The 23847-nt window shown below is 47.2% G+C and overlaps 1 protein-coding gene across 4 annotated transcripts in view; it reads right to left on the reverse strand.

Annotated features, from left to right (window-relative positions):
* map3k13 (mitogen-activated protein kinase kinase kinase 13) overlaps positions 1-23847 on the reverse strand; it is a 208635-nt gene that overhangs the window by 51166 nt on the left and 133622 nt on the right. For all 4 annotated transcript variants that reach the window (XM_072483863.1, XM_072483854.1, XM_072483872.1 and 1 more), the window contains one exon: positions 21949-22648. In XM_072483863.1, the coding sequence (XP_072339964.1) occupies positions 21949-22648 (700 nt within the window). The remainder of the gene's footprint in view (positions 1-21948; positions 22649-23847) is intronic.

Below are 23847 nucleotides of genomic sequence, written 5' to 3' on the forward strand. Positions count from 1 at the left end.
AGTAACCCGGGAAACAACGCTCATTAACCTGGAAACAACGCTCATTAACCTGGAAACAACGCTCATTAACCTGGAAACAACACTCATTAACCCGGGAAAAAAAGCTCAGTAACCCGGGAAACAAAGCTCATTAACCCGGGAAACAACGCTCAGTAACCTGGAAACAACGCTCATTAACCCGGGAAACAACGCTCATTAACCTGGAAACAACGCTCATTAACCTGGGAAACAACGCTCATTAACCCGGGAAAAAAAGCTCAGTAACCCGGGAAACAAAGCTCATTAACCCGGGAAACAACGCTCAGTAACCTGGAAACAACGCTCATTAACCTGGAAACAACGCTCATTAACCCGGGAAACAACGCTCATTAACCTGGAAACAACGCTCATTAACCTGGGAAACAACGCTCATTAACCCGGAAACAACGCTCATTAAACGGAAACAACGCTCATTAACCCGGAAACAACGCTCAGTAACCCGGAAACAACGCTCATTAACCTGGAAACAACACTCATTAACCCGGAAACAACGCTCAGTAACCCGGGAAACAACACTCATTAACCCGGAAACAACGCTCATTAACCTGGAAACAACGCTCATTAACCTGGAAACAACGCTCATTAACCCGGAAACAACGCTCATTAACCTGGAAACAACGCTCATTAACCTGGGAAACAACGCTCATTAACCCGGAAACAACGCTCATTAACCTGGAAACAACGCTCATTAACCCGGAAACAACGCTCAGTAACCCGGGAAACAACACTCATTAACCCGGAAACAACGCTCATTAACCTGGAAACAACGCTCATTAACCCGGAAACAACGCTCATTAACCTGGAAACAACGCTCATTAACCCGGAAACAACGCTCATTAACCTGGAAACAACGCTCATTAACCTGGGAAACAACGCTCATTAACCCGGAAACAACGCTCATTAACCCGGAAACAATGCTCATTAACCCGGAAACAACGCTCATTAACCTGGAAACAACGCTCATTAACCTGGGAAACAACGCTCATTAACCCGGAAACAACGCTCATTAACCTGGGAAACAACACTCATTAACCCGGGAAAAAAAGCTCAGTAACCCGGGAAACAACACTCAGTAACCCGGGAAAGAACGCTCATTAACCCGGGAAACAATGCTCGTTAACCCGGGAAACAACGCTCATTAACCCGGGAAACAACGCTCATTAACCCGGGAAACAACGCTCATTAACTCGGAAACAACGCTCATTGACCTGTGGAACAATGCTCGTTAACCCAGGAAACAACGCTCGTTAACCCGTGGAACAATGCTCGTTAACCCGGGAAACAATGCTCATTAACCCGGGAAACAATGCTCGTTAACCCGGGAAACAACGCTCATTGACCCGGGAAACAACGCTCATTAACCCGGGTTATTAACCCGGGATACAACACTTATTAACCCGGGAAACAGAGCTCATTAACTCGGGAAACAACACTCATTAACCCAAGAAACAACGCTCAGTAACCCGGGGAACAACGCTCATTAACTCCGAAACAACACCCGGGAAACAACGCTCATTAACCCGGGAAACAATGCTTATTAATCAGGGATACAACACACATTAACCCTGAAAACAGAGTCATTAACTCGGGAAACAACGCTCATTAACCCGGAATCAAGCGCTCATTAACCCGGGAAACAACGCTCATTAACCTGGAAACAACGCTCATTAACCCGGGAAACAATGCTCTTTAACCCAAGAAACAACACTCAGTAGCCCAGGAAACAATGCTCATTAACCTGGAAACAACGCTCATTAACCTGGAAACAACGCTCATTAACCCGGGATACAACGCTCATTAACCTGGAAACAATGCTCATTAACCCGGGAAACAACGCTCATTAACCTGGAAACAACGCTCATTAACCCGGGATACAACGCTCATTAACCTGGAAACAATGCTCATTAACCCGGGAAACAACGCTCATTAACCCGGGAAACAACGCTCATTAACCTGGAAACAACGCTCATTAACCTGGAAACAATGCTCATTAACCCGGGAAACAACGCTCATTAACCCAGGAAACAACGCTCATTAACCCGGGAAACAACGCTCATTAACCCGGGAAACAACGCTCATTAACCCTCAAACAACACTCGTTAACCCGGGAAACAACGCTCATTAACCTGGAAACAACACTCAGTAATCCGGGAAACAAGACTCTTTAACCCGGGAAACAACGCTCATTAACCCGGGAAACAACGTTCATTAACCTGGAAACAACGATCATTAACCCGGGATACAACGCTCATTAACCCCGGAAATAACGCTCAGTAACCCGGGATACAACGCTCATTAACCTGGAAACAACGCTCATTAACCTGGAAACAACACTCAGAAACCCGGGAAACTACGCTCATTAACTTGGAAACAACGCTCATTAACCCAGGAAACAACGCTCATTAACCTGGAAACAACGCTCATTAACCCGGGAAGCAACGCTCATTAACCCGGGAAACAACGCTCATTAACCTGGAAATAACGCACATTAACCCGGGAAACAACGCTCATTAACCCGGGAAACAAAGCTGATTAACCCAGGAAACAACGCTCATTAACCCGGGAAACAACGCCCATTAACCCGGGAAACAACGCCCAGTAACCCGGGAAACAACGCTCATTAACCCGGGAAACAACGCTCATTAACCTGGAAACAACACTCATTAACCTGGGAAACAACGCTCATTAACCCGGGAAAAAAAGCTCATTAACCTGGGAAACAACGCTCATTAACCCGGGAAACAACGCACATTAACCTGGAAACGACACTCAGTAACCCGGGAATCAACGCTCATTAACCTGGAAACAACGCTCATTAACCTGGAAACAACGCTCATTAACCCGGGAAACAAAGCTCATTAACCCGGGACACAACGCTCATTAACCTGGAAACAACACTCATTAACCTGGGAAACAACACTCATTAACCCGGGAAAAAAAGCTCAGTAACCCGGGAAACAACGCTCAGTAACCCGGGAAACAACGCTCATTAACCCGGGAAACAACGCTCATTAACCTGGAAACAACGCTCATTAACCCGGAAACAACGCTCATTAACCCGGAAACAACGCTCAGTAACCCGGGAAGCAACACTCATTAACCCGGAAACAACGCTCAGTAACCCGGGAAACAACACTCAGTAACCTGGGAAAGAACGCTCATTAACCCGGGAAACAATGCTCGTTAACCCGGGAAACAACGCTCATTAACCCGGGAAACAACGCTCATTAACCCGGGAAACAACGCTCATTAACTCGGAAACAACGCTCATTGACCTGTGGAACAATGCTCATTAACCCGGGAAACAACGCTCATTAACCCTCAAACAACACTCGTTAACCCGGGAAACAACGCTCATTAACCTGGAAACAACACTCAGTAACCCGGGAAACAAGACTCTTTAACCCGGGAAACAACGCTCATTAACCCGGGTAACAACGTTCATTAACCTGGAAACAACGATCATTAACCCAGGATACAACGCTCATTAACCCCGGAAATAACGCTCATTAACCTGGAAACAACACTCAGAAACCCGGGAAACTACGCTCATTAACTTGGAAACAACGCTCATTAACCCGGGAAACAACGCTCATTAACCTGGAAACAACGCTCATTAACCCGGGAAACAACGCTCATTAACCCGGGAAACAACGCTCATTAACCCGGGAAACAACGCTCATTAACCTGGAAATAACGCACATTAACCCGGGAAACAACGCTCATTAACCCGGGAAACAAAGCTGCTTAACCCAGGAAACAACGCTCATTAACCCGGGAAACAACGCCCATTAACCCGGGAAACAACGCTCAGTAACCCGGGAAACAACGCTCATTAACCCGGGAAACTACGCTCATTAACCTGGAAACAACGCTCAGTAACCCGGGAATCAACGCTCATTAACCTGGAAACAACGGTCATTAACCTGGAAACAACACTCATTAACCCGGGAAAAAAAGCTCATTAACCCGGGACACAACGCTCATTAACCCGGGAAACAACGCTCATTAACCTGGAAACAACGCTCATTAACCTGGAAACAACGCTCATTAACCCGGGAAACAACGCTCATTAACCTGGAAACAACGCTCATTAACCTGGAAACAACGCTCATTAACCCGGGAAACAACGCTCATTAACCTGGAAACAACGCTCATTAACCCGGGAAACAACGCTCAGTAACCCTGGAAACAACGCTCATTAACCCGGGAAACAACGCTCATTAACCTGGAAACAACGCTCATTAACCTGGGAAACAACGCTCATTAACCCGGAAACAACGCTCATTAAACGGAAACAACGCTCAGTAACCCGGGAAGCAACACTCATTAACCCGGAAACAACGCTCAGTAACCCGGGAAACAACACTCAGTAACCCGGGAAAGAACGCTCATTAACCCGGGAAACAATGCTCGTTAACCCGGGAAACAACGCTCATTAACCCGGGAAACAACGCTCATTAACCCGGGAAACAACGCTCATTAACTCGGAAACAACGCTCATTGACCTGTGGAACAATGCTCGTTAACCCAGGAAACAACGCTCGTTAACCCGGGAAACAACGCTCGTTAACCCGGGAAACAACGCTCATTGACCCGGGAAACAACGCTCATTAACCCGGGAAACAACGCTTATTGACCCGTGGAACAATGCTCATTAACTCGGGAACAAGGGTTATTAACCCGGGAATGAGCGTCATTAACCCGGGAACGAGGGTCATTATCCCAGGAAAAGATGGTCATTAACCTGGGAAGGTGTGTCATTAACCTGGGAACGACAGTCATTAACCTGGGAGACAACACTCAGGGATACATGTTATTATCCTGGGAAACAATGCTTATTAACCCGCGATACAACACTTATTAACCCGGGAAACAGAGCTCATTAACTCGGGAAACAACACTCATTAACCCAAGAAACAACGCTCAGTAAACCGGGGAACTACGCTCATTAACTCGGCACCAACACCCGAGAAACAACGCTCATTAACCCGGGAAACAATGCTTATTAATCCGGGATACAACACACATTAACCCAGGAAACAGAGCTCATTAACTCGGGAAACAACGCTGATTAACCTGGAAACAACACTCAGTAACCCGGGAAACAAGACTCTTTAACCCGGGAAACAACGCTCATTAACCCGGGAAACAACGTTCATTAACCTGGAAACAACGATCATTAACCCGGGATACAACGCTCATTAACCCCAGAAATAACGCTCAGTAACCCGGGATACAACGCTCATTAACCTGGAAACAACGCTCATTAACCTGGAAACAACACTCAGAAACCCGGGAAACTACGCTCATTAACTTGGAAACAACGCTCATTAACCCGGGAAACAACGCTCATTAACCCGGGACACAACGCTCATTAACCTGGAAACAACGCTCATTAACCTGGGAAACAACACTCATTAACCCGGGAAAAAAAGCTCATTAACCTGGAAACAACGCTCATTAACCTGGAAACAACGCTCATTAACCCGGGAAACAACGCTCATTAACCTGGAAACAACGCTCATTAACCCGGGAAACAACGCTCAGTAACCCTGGAAACAACGCTCATTAACCCGGGAAACAACGCTCATTAACCTGGAAACAACGCTCATTAACCTGGAAACAACGCTCATTAACCTGGAAACAACGCTCATTAACCTGGAAACAACGCTCATTAACCCGGAAACAACGCTCATTAAACGGAAACAACGCTCAGTAACCCGGGAAGCAACACTCATTAACCCGGAAACAACGCTCAGTAACCCGGGAAACAACACTCAGTAACCCGGGAAAGAACGCTCATTAACCCGGGAAACAATGCTCGTTAACCCGGGAAACAACGCTCATTAACCCGGGAAACAACGCTCATTAACCCGGGAAACAACGCTCATTGACCTGTGGAACAATGCTCGTTATCCCAGGAAACAACGCTCGTTAACCCGGGAAACAACGCTCGTTAACCCGGGAAACAACGCTCATTGACCCGGGAAACAACGCTCATTAACCCGGGAAACAACGCTTATTGACCCGTGGAACAATGCTCATTAACTCGGGAACAAGGGTTATTAACCCGGGAATGAGCGTCATTAACCCGGGAACGAGGGTCATTATCCCAGGAAAAGATGGTCATTAACCTGGGAAGGTGTGTCATTAACCTGGGAACGACAGTCATTAACCTGGGAGACAACACTCAGGGATACATGTTATTATCCTGGGAAACAATGCTTATTAACCCGCGATACAACACTTATTAACCCGGGAAACAGAGCTCATTAACTCGGGAAACAACACTCATTAACCCAAGAAACAACGCTCAGTAAACCGGGGAACAACGCTCATTAACTCGGCACCAACACCCGAGAAACAACGCTCATTAACCCGGGAAACAATGCTTATTAATCCGGGATACAACACACATTAACCCAGGAAACAGAGCTCATTAACTCGGGAAACAACGCTCATTAACCTGGAAACAACACTCAGTAACCCGGGAAACAAGACTCTTTAACCCGGGAAACAACGCTCATTAACCCGGGAAACAACGTTCATTAACCTGGAAACAACGATCATTAACCCGGGATACAACGCTCATTAACCCCAGAAATAACGCTCAGTAACCCGGGATACAACGCTCATTAACCTGGAAACAACGCTCATTAACCTGGAAACAACACTCAGAAACCCGGGAAACTACGCTCATTAACTTGGAAACAACGCTCATTAACCCGGGAAACAACGCTCATTAACCTGGAAACAACGCTCATTAACCCGGGAAACAACGCTCATTAACCCGGGAAACAACGCTCATTAACCTGGAAATAACGCACATTAACCCGGGAAACAACGCTCATTAACCCGGGAAACAAAGCTGATTAACCCAGGAAACAACGCTCATTAACCCGGGAAACAACGCCCATTAACCCGGGAAACAACGCCCAGTAACCCGGGAAACAACGCTCATTAACCCGGGAAACAATGCTCATTAACCTGGAAACAACACTCATTAACCTGGGAAACAACGCTCATTAACCCGGGAAAAAAAGCTCATTAACCTGGGAAACAACGCTCATTAACCCGGGAAACAACGCTCATTAACCTGGAAACAACGCTCAGTAACCCGGGAATCAACGCTCATTAACCTGGAAACAACGCTCATTAACCTGGAAACAACGCTCATTAACCCGGGAAACAAAGCTCATTAACCCGGGAAACAACGCTCATTAACCTGGAAACAACGCTCAGTAACCCGGGAATCAACGCTCATTAACCTGGAAACAACGCTCATTAACCTGGAAACAACGCTCATTAACCTGGAAACAACGCTCATTAACCTGGAAACAACACTCATTAACCCGGGAAAAAAAGCTCAGTAACCCGGGAAACAAAGCTCATTAACCCGGGAAACAACGCTCAGTAACCTGGAAACAACGCTCATTAACCCGGGAAACAACGCTCATTAACCTGGAAACAACGCTCATTAACCTGGGAAACAACGCTCATTAACCCGGGAAAAAAAGCTCAGTAACCCGGGAAACAAAGCTCATTAACCCGGGAAACAACGCTCAGTAACCTGGAAACAACGCTCATTAACCTGGAAACAACGCTCATTAACCCGGGAAACAACGCTCATTAACCTGGAAACAACGCTCATTAACCTGGGAAACAACGCTCATTAACCCGGAAACAACGCTCATTAAACGGAAACAACGCTCATTAACCCGGAAACAACGCTCAGTAACCCGGAAACAACGCTCATTAACCTGGAAACAACACTCATTAACCCGGAAACAACGCTCAGTAACCCGGGAAACAACACTCATTAACCCGGAAACAACGCTCATTAACCTGGAAACAACGCTCATTAACCTGGAAACAACGCTCATTAACCCGGAAACAACGCTCATTAACCTGGAAACAACGCTCATTAACCTGGGAAACAACGCTCATTAACCCGGAAACAACGCTCATTAACCTGGAAACAACGCTCATTAACCCGGAAACAACGCTCAGTAACCCGGGAAACAACACTCATTAACCCGGAAACAACGCTCATTAACCTGGAAACAACGCTCATTAACCCGGAAACAACGCTCATTAACCTGGAAACAACGCTCATTAACCCGGAAACAACGCTCATTAACCTGGAAACAACGCTCATTAACCTGGGAAACAACGCTCATTAACCCGGAAACAACGCTCATTAACCCGGAAACAACGCTCATTAACCTGGAAACAACGCTCATTAACCCGGAAACAACGCTCATTAACCTGGAAACAACGCTCATTAACCTGGGAAACAACGCTCATTAACCCGGAAACAACGCTCATTAACCTGGGAAACAACACTCATTAACCCGGGAAAAAAAGCTCAGTAACCCGGGAAACAACACTCAGTAACCCGGGAAAGAACGCTCATTAACCCGGGAAACAATGCTCGTTAACCCGGGAAACAACGCTCATTAACCCGGGAAACAACGCTCATTAACCCGGGAAACAACGCTCATTAACTCGGAAACAACGCTCATTGACCTGTGGAACAATGCTCGTTAACCCAGGAAACAACGCTCGTTAACCCGGGAAACAACGCTCGTTAACCCGGGAAACAACGCTCATTGACCCGGGAAACAACGCTCATTAACCCGGGAAACAACGCTTATTGACCCGTGGAACAATGCTCATTAACTCGGGAACAAGGGTTATTAACCCGGGAATGAGCGTCATTAACCCGGGAACGAGGGTCATTATCCCAGGAAAAGATGGTCATTAACCTGGGAAGGTGTGTCATTAACCTGGGAACGACAGTCATTAACCTGGGAGACAACACTCAGGGATACATGTTATTATCCTGGGAAACAATGCTTATTAACCCGCGATACAACACTTATTAACCCGGGAAACAGAGCTCATTAACTCGGGAAACAACACTCATTAACCCAAGAAACAACGCTCAGTAAACCGGGGAACAACGCTCATTAACTCGGCACCAACACCCGAGAAACAACGCTCATTAACCCGGGAAACAATGCTTATTAATCCGGGATACAACACACATTAACCCAGGAAACAGAGCTCATTAACTCGGGAAACAACGCTCATTAACCTGGAAACAACACTCAGTAACCCGGGAAACAAGACTCTTTAACCCGGGAAACAACGCTCATTAACCCGGGAAACAACGTTCATTAACCTGGAAACAACGATCATTAACCCGGGATACAACGCTCATTAACCCCAGAAATAACGCTCAGTAACCCGGGATACAACGCTCATTAACCTGGAAACAACGCTCATTAACCTGGAAACAACACTCAGAAACCCGGGAAACTACGCTCATTAACTTGGAAACAACGCTCATTAACCCGGGAAACAACGCTCATTAACCCGGGACACAACGCTCATTAACCTGGAAACAACGCTCATTAACCTGGGAAACAACACTCATTAACCCGGGAAAAAAAGCTCATTAACCTGGAAACAACGCTCATTAACCTGGAAACAACGCTCATTAACCCGGGAAACAACGCTCATTAACCTGGAAACAACGCTCATTAACCCGGGAAACAACGCTCAGTAACCCTGGAAACAACGCTCATTAACCCGGGAAACAACGCTCATTAACCTGGAAACAACGCTCATTAACCTGGAAACAACGCTCATTAACCTGGAAACAACGCTCATTAACCTGGAAACAACGCTCATTAAACGGAAACAACGCTCAGTAACCCGGGAAACAACGCTCATTAACCCGGGAAACAACGCTCATTAACCCGGGAAACAACGCTCATTAACCTGGAAATAACGCACATTAACCCGGGAAACAACGCTCATTAACCCGGGAAACAAAGCTGATTAACCCAGGAAACAACGCTCATTAACCCGGGAAACAACGCCCATTAACCCGGGAAACAACGCTCAGTAACCCGGGAAACAACGCTCATTAACCCGGGAAACAACGCTCATTAACCTGGAAACAACGCTCAGTAACCCGGGAATCAACGCTCATTAACCTGGAAACAACGCTCATTAACCTGGAAACAACGCTCATTAACCCGGGAAACAAAGCTCATTAACCCGGGACACAACGCTCATTAACCTGGAAACAACACTCATTAACCTGGGAAACAACACTCATTAACCCGGGAAAAAAAGCTCATTAACCCGGGACACAACGCTCATTAACCCGGGAAACAACGCTCATTAACCTGGAAACAACGCTCATTAACCTGGAAACAACGCTCATTAACCTGGAAACAACGCTCATTAACCCGGGAAACAACGCTCATTAACCTGGAAACAACGCTCATTAACCTGGAAACAACGCTCATTAACCCGGGAAACAACGCTCATTAACCTGGAAACAACGCTCATTAACCCGGGAAACAACGCTCAGTAACCCTGGAAACAACGCTCATTAACCCGGGAAACAACGCTCATTAACCTGGAAACAACGCTCATTAACCTGGAAACAACGCTCATTAACCTGGAAACAACGCTCATTAACCCGGAAACAACGCTCATTAAACGGAAACAACGCTCAGTAACCCGGGAAGCAACACTCATTAACCCGGAAACAACGCTCAGTAACCCGGGAAACAACACTCAGTGACCCGGGAAAGAACGCTCATTAACCCGGGAAACAATGCTCGTTAACCCGGGAAACAACGCTCATTAACCCGGGAAACAACGCTCATTAACCCGGGAAACAACGCTCATTAACTCGGAAACAACGCTCATTGACCTGTGGAACAATGCTCGTTAACCCAGGAAACAACGCTCGTTAACCCGGGAAACAACGCTCGTTAACCCGGGAAACAACGCTCATTGACCCGGGAAACAACGCTCATTAACCCGGGAAACAACGCTTATTGACCCGTGGAACAATGCTCATTAACTCGGGAACAAGGGTTATTAACCCGGGAATGAGCGTCATTAACCCGGGAACGAGGGTCATTATCCCAGGAAAAGATGGTCATTAACCTGGGAAGGTGTGTCATTAACCTGGGAACGACAGTCATTAACCTGGGAGACAACACTCAGGGATACATGTTATTATCCTGGGAAACAATGCTTATTAACCCGCGATACAACACTTATTAACCCGGGAAACAGAGCTCATTAACTCGGGAAACAACACTCATTAACCCAAGAAACAACGCTCAGTAAACCGGGGAACAACGCTCATTAACTCGGCACCAACACCCGAGAAACAACGCTCATTAACCCGGGAAACAATGCTTATTAATCCGGGATACAACACACATTAACCCAGGAAACAGAGCTCATTAACTCGGGAAACAACGCTCATTAACCTGGAAACAACACTCAGTAACCCGGGAAACAAGACTCTTTAACCCGGGAAACAACGCTCATTAACCCGGGAAACAACGTTCATTAACCTGGAAACAACGATCATTAACCCGGGATACAACGCTCATTAACCCCAGAAATAACGCTCAGTAACCCGGGATACAACGCTCATTAACCTGGAAACAACGCTCATTAACCTGGAAACAACACTCAGAAACCCGGGAAACTACGCTCATTAACTTGGAAACAACGCTCATTAACCCGGGAAACAACGCTCATTAACCCGGGACACAACGCTCATTAACCTGGAAACAACGCTCATTAACCTGGGAAACAACACTCATTAACCCGGGAAAAAAAGCTCATTAACCTGGAAACAACGCTCATTAACCTGGAAACAACGCTCATTAACCCGGGAAACAACGCTCATTAACCTGGAAACAACGCTCATTAACCCGGGAAACAACGCTCAGTAACCCTGGAAACAACGCTCATTAACCCGGGAAACAACGCTCATTAACCTGGAAACAACGCTCATTAACCTGGAAACAACGCTCATTAACCTGGAAACAACGCTCATTAACCCGGAAACAACGCTCATTAAACAGAAACAACGCTCAGTAACCCGGGAAACAACGCTCAGTAACCCTGGAAACAACGCTCATTAACCCGGGAAACAACGCTCATTAACCTGGAAACAACGCTCATTAACCTGGAAACAACGCTCATTAACCTGGAAACAACGCTCATTAACCTGGAAACAACGCTCATTAACCTGGAAACAACGCTCATTAACCCGGAAACAACGCTCATTAAACGGAAACAACGCTCAGTAACCCGGGAAGCAACACTCATTAACCCGGAAACAACGCTCAGTAACCCGGGAAACAACACTCAGTAACCCGGGAAAGAACGCTCATTAACCCGGGAAACAATGCTCGTTAACCCGGGAAACAACGCTCATTAACCCGGGAAACAACGCTCATTAACCCGGGAAACAACGCTCATTAACTCGGAAACAACGCTCATTGACCTGTGGAACAATGCTCGTTAACCCAGGAAACAACGCTCGTTAACCCGGGAAACAACGCTCGTTAACCCGGGAAACAACGCTCATTGACCCGGGAAACAACGCTCATTAACCCGGGAAACAACGCTTATTGACCCGTGGAACAATGCTCATTAACTCGGGAACAAGGGTTATTAACCCGGGAATGAGCGTCATTAACCCGGGAACGAGGGTCATTATCCCAGGAAAAGATGGTCATTAACCTGGGAAGGTGTGTCATTAACCTGGGAACGACAGTCATTAACCTGGGAGACAACACTCAGGGATACATGTTATTATCCTGGGAAACAATGCTTATTAACCCGCGATACAACACTTATTAACCCGGGAAACAGAGCTCATTAACTCGGGAAACAACACTCATTAACCCAAGAAACAACGCTCAGTAAACCGGGGAACAACGCTCATTAACTCGGCACCAACACCCGAGAAACAACGCTCATTAACCCGGGAAACAATGCTTATTAATCCGGGATACAACACACATTAACCCAGGAAACAGAGCTCATTAACTCGGGAAACAACGCTCATTAACCTGGAAACAACACTCAGTAACCCGGGAAACAAGACTCTTTAACCCGGGAAACAACGCTCATTAACCCGGGAAACAACGTTCATTAACCTGGAAACAACGATCATTAACCCGGGATACAACGCTCATTAACCCCAGAAATAACGCTCAGTAACCCGGGATACAACGCTCATTAACCTGGAAACAACGCTCATTAACCTGGAAACAACACTCAGAAACCCGGGAAACTACGCTCATTAACTTGGAAACAACGCTCATTAACCCGGGAAACAACTCTCATTAACCTGGAAACAACGCTCATTAACCCGGGAAACAACGCTCATTAACCCGGGAAACAACGCTCATTAACCTGGAAACAACGCTCATTAACCCGGGAAACAACGCTCATTAACCCGGGAAACAACGCTCATTAACCCGGGAAACAACGCTCATTAACCTGGAAATAACGCACATTAACCCGGGAAACAACGCTCATTAACCCGGGAAACAAAGCTGATTAACCCAGGAAACAACGCTCATTAACCCGGGAAACAACGCTCATTAACCCGGGAAACAACGCTCATTAACCTGGAAACAACACTCATTAACCTGGGAAACAACGCTCATTAACCCGGGAAAAAAAGCTCATTAACCTGGGAAACAACGCTCATTAACCCGGGAAACAACGCTCATTAACCTGGAAACAACGTTCATTAAGCTGGAAACAACGCTCATTAACCCGGGAAACAAAGCTCATTAACCCGGGACACAACGCTCATTAACCTGGAAACAACACTCATTAACCTGGGAAACAACACTCATTAACCCGGGAAAAAAAGCTCAGTTACCCGGGAAACAACACTCATTAACCTGGAAACAACGCTCATTAACCCGGGGAACACCGCTCATTAACCTGGAAACAACGCTCATTAACCTGGGAAACAACGCTCATTAACCCGGAAACAACGCTCATTAACCCGGAAACAACGCTCAGTAACCCGGGAAGCAACACTCATTAACCCGGAAACAACGCTCAGTAACCCGGAAACAACGCTCAGTAACCCGGGAAACAACACTCAGTAACCCGGGAAAGAACGCTCATTAACCCGGGAAACAATGCTCGTTAACCCGGGAAACAACGCTCATTAACCTGGAAATAACGCACATTAACCCGGGAAACAACGCTCATTAACCCGGGAAACAAAGCTGATTAACCCTGGAAACAACGCTCATTAACCCGGGAAACAACGCCCAGTAACCCGGGAAACAACGCTCATTAACCCGGGAAACAACGCTCATTAACCTGGAAACAACACTCATTAACCTGGGAAAAAAAGCTCATTAACCTGGGAAACAACGCTCATTAACCCGGGAAACAACGCTCATTAACCCGGGAAAAAAAGCTCATTAACCCGGGAAACAATGCTCATTAACCTGGAAACAACGCTCAGTAACCCGGGAATCAACGCTCATTAACCTGGAAACAACGCTCATTAACCCGGGAAACAACGCTCATTAACCCGGGACACAACGCTCATTAACCTGGAAACAACACTCATTAACCTGGGAAACAACGCTCATTAACCTGGGAAACAACGCTCAGTAACCTGGATACAACACTCATTAACCCGGGAAAAAAAGCTCAGTAACCCGGGAATCAACGCTCATTAACCCGGGACACAACGCTCATTAACCTGGAAACAACGCTCATTAACCCGGGACACAACGCTCATTAACCTGGAAACAACGCTCATTAACCTGGAAACAACGCTCATTAACCCGGGAAACAACGCTCATTAACCCGGGAATCAACGCTCATTAACCCGGGACACAACGCTCATTAACCTGGAAACAACGCTCATTAACCCGGGACACAACGCTCATTAACCTGGAAACAACGCTCATTAACCTGGAAACAACGCTCATTAACCCGGGAAACAACGCTCATTAACCTGGAAACAACGCTCATTAACCTGGAAACAACGCTCATTAACCCGGGAAACAAAGCTCATTAACCCGGGACACAACGCTCATTAACCTGGAAACAACGCTTATTGACCCGTGGAACAATGCTCATTAACTCGGGAACAAGGGTTATTAACCCGGGAATGAGCGTCATTAACCCGGGAACGAGGGTCATTATCCCAGAAAAGATGGTCATTAACCTGGGAAGGTGTGTCATTAACCTGGGAACGACAGTCATTAACCCGGGAGACAACACTCAGGGATACATGTTATTATCCCGGGAAACAATGCTTATTAACCCGCGATACAACACTTATTAAGCCGGGAAACAGAGCTCATTAACTCGGGAAACAACACTCATTAACCCGAGAAACAGAACTCATTAACTCGGGATATACGTTATTAACCTGGGAAATGACAGTTGGTTAAACTGCTGCTTTGCTGAGAAAGTTTTGTACTTGAAGAAGTCGATGCTACTTCTTTAATGAGTGAGTAGGGTCTGTCTGGTGCAGACCCAAACGTCTCCAATCAACTGATACTGGCTGTTCCAGTGTACTCTCACTCTCTCTCTAAACTCCCCAGTCTCTCCATCATTGTTAGTCTCTCTTTGCGTAATGAAGACTCTACATAAAGAGATGGCTCACTCTTATTTTTTCTCCATTTCACAGCAACGGGTCCATGCTGCCTTTCCTTTTCAGAGCTAGGTGAAGGCCAATCATTTATATTTTAATTCATCGCCAGTTTCAATTGGATCCTCCTCTTCTATTCCAAGATTTCAAAGAATGAAGCCTGTGCTGTCACTGCCCCCACCCCCCTCCCCCCCACCCAAACTCTGGGGCCCCCACGGTCACCCTGTCATTAATCCTCTGAGTGCCCACCCTCCTCATGGTGACACATATGAAAATAATCCAGTCCATAACAGATCAAACTATACCACCCAGAGGATAGTGAAAATCTGGAACTCTCTCGTCTTAAAGGCTAGAAATTCTGGAGTTCAATTGCAATTTCAAAGCAGTGATCACTACATTTACTTGGGTAAGGCTGTCAAGAACTATGTACAATAAGTGGGCAAAGGGGATTGAGGTACAGATCAGCCATCATCTAACTGAATGGTGGAGCAGGCATGAGGGATTGAATGGCCTCCTCCTAGCCCAATGTTCCTTTATTAGCCACCACATGGTAGATCAGTGATTCCTGTCAAAAAGCATTTTGGACTACCTTGAGGTCATGGCACTATGTAAATGGAAGTCTATCTCGGGTTTAAAAAAAGGAACAAGGGTACAGCCCACAAGTTAAGAGTTCATGGAATTTATAAAAAGGCCCACTCTGCCTGTGTTGGCCATTTCAAAGAGCTAACCATTAGTCCCACTCCTCAGCTTTCTATCCACAACCTGGAAAATAATTCCACTTCAAATACTGTCCACTTTCACTTCTGAAACTTATCATTAAATCCACTACCTCCACATTTTCAGGCAGAACATTCCCAATCATAATATTTTTCAGTGCAAAATGTGTTCAATACACCTCTGGTTCTTTTATCTTAAATCTGTGTCCTCTGGTTCCTGACTCTTCTGGAAACAGTTTCTCCTTATCTACTCCATCAAAACCACTCATGACTTAGAGCAACTGTTCAATCGCCCCTTCATCTTCTCCGCTTAATGTGAGCAACAGCAGTTTCTCCAGGTAACTGAGGTTCCTCATACCTGGAGTCATTCTAGTGAATCCACTCTATGGCCTCTCCAATGTCCTTCCTGAAGTTCAGAACTCATCACAATACTCCAGATGGGTCTTTTTAAAAATAATTTTAGAGTACCCAAATTTTTTTTCCCGATTAAGGGCCAATTTAGCGTGGACAATCCACCTACCCTGTGCATCTTTGGGTTGTAGGGGTGAGACCCACGCAAACACGGGGAGAATGTGTAAACTCCACACGGACAATGACCCGGGGCCGGGATCGAACCCGGGTCCTTGGTGCCGTGAGGCAGAAGTGCTAACCACTGCGCTGCCATTCAGCTGGGTCTTAACCAATGATTTATAAAGGTTTAGCATAACTTCCTTCCTTTTGAACTCCATACCTCTGCTTCTAATGCCAAGGATTCCACATGCTTGAACAGCCTTTTCAATTTGCCAATAACTTAATGCTCATAAAGAAAGGACAAAGAAAAAGAACAAACAAATGTACAGTACAGGAACTGGCCTTTCTGCCCTCCGAGCCTGCGCCGACCATGCTGCCCATCTAATCTAAAACCTTCTTGGTCCGTATCCCTCTATTCACATCCTAGTCATATATTTGTAAAGACTCCCCTTAAATGTTACGATCATACCTGCTTCCACTACCTCCCCAGCAGTGTGTTCCAGGCACCCACTGCCCTCTGTGTAAAAAACCTCTCTCAAACATCTCCTCTAAATGTTCCTCTCGCACCTTAAACCTATGTCCCCGAGTAATTGACCCCTCCACCCTGGGAAAAAGCTTCTGCTAATCCACTCTGTCCATGCCGCTCATAATTTTGTATACTTATATCAGGTCGTTCCTCAACCTCTGTCGTTCCAGTGAGAACAAATCGAGTTTATCCAACCTCTCCTCATAGCTAATGCCTTCCATACCAGGCAACATCCTGGTAAATCTCTTCTGCACCCTCTCCAAAGCATTTACATCCTTCTGGAAGTGTGGTGACCAGAATTGAACACCATGGGCGAAATTCTCCGGAAACGGTGCGATGTCCACCGACTGGCGCCCAAAACGGCGCAAATCAGTCGGGCATCGCACCGCCCCAAAGTTGCGGAATGTTCCGCATCTTCGGGGGCCGAGCCCCAACCTTAAGGGGCTAGGTCGGCGCCGGACAAATTTCCGCCCCGCCAGCTAGCGGAAAAGGCCTTTGGTACCCCGCCAGCTGGCGCGGAAATGACATCTCCAGGTGGCGCATGCGCGGGAGCGTCAGCGGCCGCTGACGGCATTCCCGCGCATGCGCAGTGGAGGGAGTCTCTTCTGCCTCCGCCATGGTGGAGACCATGGCGGAGGCGGAAGGGAAAGAGTGCCCCCACGGCACAGGCCCGCCCGTGGATCGGTGGGCCCCGATCGCGGGCCAGGCCACCGTGGGGGCACCCCCCAGGGCCAGATCGCCCCGCGTCCCCCCCCAGGAGCCCGGAGCCCACCCGCGCCGCCTTGTTCTGCCGGTAAGGTAGGTGGTTTAATTTACGCCGGCGGGACAGGCATTTTAGCGGCGGGACTTCGGCCCATCCGGGCCGGAGAATCGCGCGGGGGGCCCGCCAACCGGCACGATTCCCGCCCCCGCCGAATCTCCAGTGCCGGAGACTTCGGCAACCGGCGGGGGCGGGATTCACGCCAGCTCCCGGCGATTCTCCGACCCGGCGGGGGGTCGGAGAATCTCGCCCCATATTCCAGGTGTAGCCTAACTAAGATTCTATACAGCTGCAGCATGGTTTGCCGATTTTCATACTCAATGCAACGGCCGATGAAGGCAAGCATACTGTATGCCTTCTTGACTACCTTCTCCACCTGCGGTGCCACTTTTGGTGACCTGTGGACCTGTCCACCCAGATCCCTCTGCCTGTCAATACTCCTAAGGGTTCTGCTATTTACTGTATATTTCCCACCTGTATTAGATCTTCCAAAATGCATTACCTCCCATTTGTCTGGATTAAACTCCATCTGCCATCTCTCCGCCCAAGTCGCCAACCAATCTATATCTTGCTGTATCCTCTGAAAAAGGAATTACTGAACTCCATGTCAGCAACATCCACTGCTCTACCTTTAACAATCATCTTTGTCACTTCCTCAAAAAATTCGATCAAGTTAGTGCGACACGACCTATCTAGCCTCTTGCTAATACGTCTACTTGCTTCCAAATGGGAGTAAATCCTGTCCGGAAGAATCCTTTCCAATAATTTCCCTACCACTGATGTAAGGCTTACCGGCCTATAATTTCCTGGATTATCCTTGCTACCCTTCTTAAACAAAGGAACAATGTTAGCTATTCTCCAGTCCTCTGGAACCTCACCTTTAGCAAGTGAGGATACAACGATTTCTGTCAAGGCCCCAGCAGTTTCCTCCCTTGCCTCCCTCAGTATTCTGAGGTGGATCCCATCAGGCCCTGGGGACTTAACTGCCTTAATGTTTTTCAAGACGCCCAATACCTCCTTTTTGATCTCAATGTGAGCCAGACTATCTGCACACCCTTCACCAGATTCATCATCCACCAAGTCCTTCTCTATGGTGAATACTGATGCAGAGTTCTCATTTAATACCTTGCCCATTTCCGCTGGCTCCACACATAGATTCCCTCCACTGTCCTTGAGTGGGCCAACCCTTTCCCTGGCTACCCTCTTGCTCTTTATACACAGATAAAAAGCCGTGGGATTTTCCGTAATCCTGTTTGCCAATGACGTTTTGTGACCCCTTTTAGCCCTACAGACTCCTTGTTAAGTTCCTTCCTACTTTCCTTATATTCCTCACGGGCTTCGTCCGTTCCCAGCCTTCTAGTCCTTACAAATGCTTCCTTTTTCTTTTGGACTAGGCTTACAATATCCCCCGTTATTCAAGGTTCCCAAAACTTGCCATATTTATCCTTCTTCCTCACAGGAACATGCCAATCCTGAATTCCTATCAACTGCCAATTGAAAACAACCTCCCACATGCCAGATGTTGATTTAACTAAAACATCAGGCCCCAATCTAGATTCTTCAATTCCAGCCTAATATTGTTATAATTAGCCTTCCCCCAATTTAGCACCTTCACTTGAGAACTATTCTTATCTTTATCCAACCGTTAAACTTACTGAATTATGGTCACTGTTCCCGAAATGCTCCCCTACTGAAACTTCGACCACCTTGCAGGCTCATTCCCCAATACTAGGTCCAGTACGGCCTCTTCCCTAGTTGGACTATCTACATATTGTTTCAAGAAGCCCTCCTGGATGCTCCTTAAAAACACTGCCCCACCCAAGCCCCTAGCACTAAGTGAGTCCCAATTAATATAGGGGAAGTTAAAATCACCCACAACAACCCTGTTGCTTTTACACCTTTCCAAAATCTGCCTACATATCTGCTTCTCTATCTCCCACTGGCTGTTGGGAGGCTTGGAGTAAACCCCCAACATTGTGACTGCTCCTTTCCTATTCTTGAGCTCTACCCATATTACCTTGATGCATGAGCCCTCTGAGGTATCCTCCCGCAGTACAGCTGTGATATTCTCCTTAACCAGTAGTGCAACTCCCCACCCCTTTTACATCCCCCTCTATCCCGTCTGAAACATCTAAATTGGTTTAAATGCCAATCCTGTCCCTCCCTCAACCAAGTCTCTGTAATGGCAACAACATCATAGTTCCAAGTACTAATCCAAGCTCTACGTTATTCTGCCTTATCTGTTGTACTTGAAACAAATGCACTATTGAAATGCACTTCAGACCACCAGTCCAGCTGTGTTTTGCAATATCTCACTGTCTGCTCTTCCTCGGAGTCTTACTGGCCCTCTAGTTTCCCCTCAGTTATTTCACCTTCTGACTTATTTCTACGGTTCCTACCCCTCTGCCATACTAGTTTAAACCCTCCCAAGTGACTCTAGCAAATCTCGCGGCCAGGATATTTATGCTCCTCCAGTTTAGATTCAACCTGTCCTTCTTGTACAGGTCCCACCTGCCCTGGAAGAGATCCCAATGGCCCAGATATCTGAAACCCTCCCTCCTACTCCGGCTGTTTAGCCACGTGTTTGGCTGCACTATCTTCCTATTTCTAGCCTCACCGGCACGTGGCACAGGGAGCAATCCCGAGATTACAACCCTAGAGGTCCTGCTTTTTAACTTTCTGCCTAGCTCCCTGAACTCCTGCTGCAGGACCTCGTCACTTTCCTGCCTCTGCCGTTAGTACCAATATGTACCAAGCCCTCTGGCTGTTCACCCTTCGCCTGCAGAGGCATCCTGGACTCTGGCACCAGACACAAATATACCATCCTGGAGTCTCTTTCACTTCCACAGAAGCGCTTATCTGTGCCCCTGACTGTAGAGTACCCTATAACTATTGCTCTACTGCACATTGTCCCTCCCGGCTTAACAACAGAGCCTGCCATGGTGCTGCTGTTCTGGCTGCTGCTGCAATTGTCCCCTGATGGGCCATCCCCCCAATAGGATCCAAAATGGTATACTGTTAGAGAGGGAGACAGTCACAGGGGATTCCTGCACTGACTGCCTGCCCATTCTTTTTTTTAAATACATTTAGAGTACCCAATTCTTTTTTCTCTGTTAAGGGGCAATTTAGCGTGGCCAATCCACCTAACCTGCACATCTTTGGGTTGTGGGGGTGGGACTCACGCAGACAAGGAGAGAATGCGCAAACTTCTCGCGGACTGTGACCCGGGGCTGGGATCGAACCCGGGTCCTCAGCGGCGTAAGGCAGCAGTGCTAACCACTGTGCCACCGTGCTGCCTTCTGCCTGCCCCTTCTAGCGGTCACCTATCTATCTTCCTGCACCTTGGGTGTAACCATATCTCTAAAATCCCTGTCTATGACTCTTTCCGCCACCTGCATGCTCCTGAACGCATCCAACTGCTGCTCCATTCGATCCATGCAGTCTCTGCGGAGTTTCTCCACCACTTTAAAATTATACCATTTTGTTTTTCTTGCCTCTCCTCATTCTCTCAACTGAAATGGAATCCCTTCGTACTTCTCTGCATTAAATTTCCTCTAAAATGGTGTCTGACCATTTTACCTCACTATTCTTTTAAGTTTTGTATCCTCTGTAAACTTTGAAATTATGCCGTGTATTCCCCAAACCAAGTGAGTAATATGCACTAAAATAGTCTGAACCTTTGGAGGATAACACAGTTTATGTCCCTCCAGAATGAAAAACTCACTGCTGCTCTCTGCTTTCTGTCCCTTAGCCACGTTTGCATTCACAGTGCCCCTTGTCTCTTTAATCCATGGGTTTCATTTTGATAACTAGCCTAGTTTGTCAAATGTCTTTTGGAAGTCAACTTAATTTAAAAAAAAATTTTCTAACAGGCCAAGCCTGGATCTGCCTGGTAGATTTGTTGTACACCTACCTCCTTTCTGAGAGCTCCCAGCTTGCGAGGTAGTGTGGGTGGGGTGAGGTGCTGAGGGGTACTCAGGGAAGATCCTGCTTTGCAGCTTTCCGTTTGCTTCTCCTCCATGGGCCTGCTCCTTTCCTGAAGCTTGGGACTCTCATAATGAGCCACACGAGGGTGGGCTGGCGACTGCGGGAGGCTTGGGCTGGCAGGACCCACCTCACATCTGTTCGACAGTCTCTCAATTCTTGTGTTACTCTTCGGCAATTTGCAGTCTTGGCACATGATGCCCTGACCAGCAGCACTGTGCCCACAGTCTGGCATGATGCTGTTCTCCGAGCTCCTTCTGCAATTAGCGGCCAGCGTGGTGGAAATAAGGTCGGGGCTGGAACCAGACATCTTGCACTGCAGGTGGTCAGTGTGAGGGCTCCTTAGTGCTGCTGCGGGACCAAAGTACTTCAGGTTGTGCACACAGCTGGCAGCATCTCCCAACCGGTGCTGGTGTTGGAGGGTACACTCCTCCGGGGCTGTGATAGCCCGCAGGACTCCTGCAAACTCATGGTGGCTGCCTTTACTGTTGCCACGCCGGTGCCGTGGCTTGCTGCGGTACCTCGCCTTCCCAGGGGGGGTGGACATCTTTGGGCTACCAGAAACAGGTGAGTGAGCTGAGCCAACCTCCACATTCGGCACAATGCCATCGGACCTCAGGAGGTCAGGCCTGTGGGGGACCAAAGAATAGCTGGTTAATGCACAGTGGTCACATTGGCACAGGGTGTCATGGCTGTCAATAAACACAAAAAGGAGAAACTGAAATGGGGCAGCACTGTGGCACAGCGATTAGCACTGCTGTCTCACAGCACAAGGGACCCGGGCTCAATTCCGGGCTTGGGTGACTGTCTGTGTTGATTTTGCACATTCTCCCCATGTCTGCGTCAGTTTCTTCCCACAGTCCAAAGATGTGCAGGTTAGGTGGAGTGCTAAATTGCCCCTTAGGGCCCAAAAGGATAGGTGGGGTTGCGGGGAATTGGGCCTGGGCGGGTGCTCTTTCAGAGGGTCAGTGCAGATTCGATGGGCCAAATGGCCTCCTTCTGCACTGTAGGAATTCTTTGATTCTATGATCATATTCTGGGCTATGTACCAACTCTGGTATTATCCCCAGGCAGTTACAGCATAGATTATGTACAGAGTACGCTCCCTCAACATCAATCCATGAAACCTTCCCAGGGCAGAACAGCACAAGTTAGAAACAGAGTAAAGCTCCCTCAACAATGTCCCTTCAAACAGGATGCGGTAATACCGATACAAAAGTAAACAAAAAAAAACAAAGTTGAATTACAAAGCTTGGAGGTAAGGGAGCATGAGTGTTTGAGGGGATAAAAGAAACACCTAAATTGATGCCTGTACAAGGGAAAGAGCTGGTCGGTCAGCATGCCCCTTTAAAGTCTTCAGTTTATTTCTGTTAAGTTCATTAATAGTCTAATAAATATAGGCATGGCAGGGCATCTCAGTCCCATGGTGTACATATTCTATTCCATGTGGGAACTGCAAGATGCTTCTCATGTCCTGGACAATCACATACACACAGAAAGCTGCAGGAGCTCAAGCTCCAAAGGTACTGGTTATAATCTCCCACCCTCCTTATCCCCCTTAGATATGAGGCCTCACCAGAGGACTGGAGAACTGCAAAGTTGCACCCTTGTCCAAAAAAAACATGCAAGTATGAACTCAGCAACTGCAGGCCAGTCTGTTTAACAGCAGCGGTGGGAAAGCTTTTAGAAAGAATAATCCAGGACAAAATGAATCGTCACTTGGACAAATGTAGCTTGATTAAGGAAACCAGCATAGGTTATTTAAAGGCAAATAGTGTTTAACTACCCGTGTTTTGATGAGGTAAATGAGGGTAATGCTGTTGATATT

The sequence above is a fragment of the Scyliorhinus torazame genome, chromosome 2 (genome assembly GCF_047496885.1).
Source record: "Scyliorhinus torazame isolate Kashiwa2021f chromosome 2, sScyTor2.1, whole genome shotgun sequence".
Classification (NCBI taxonomy): domain Eukaryota; kingdom Metazoa; phylum Chordata; class Chondrichthyes; order Carcharhiniformes; family Scyliorhinidae; genus Scyliorhinus; species Scyliorhinus torazame.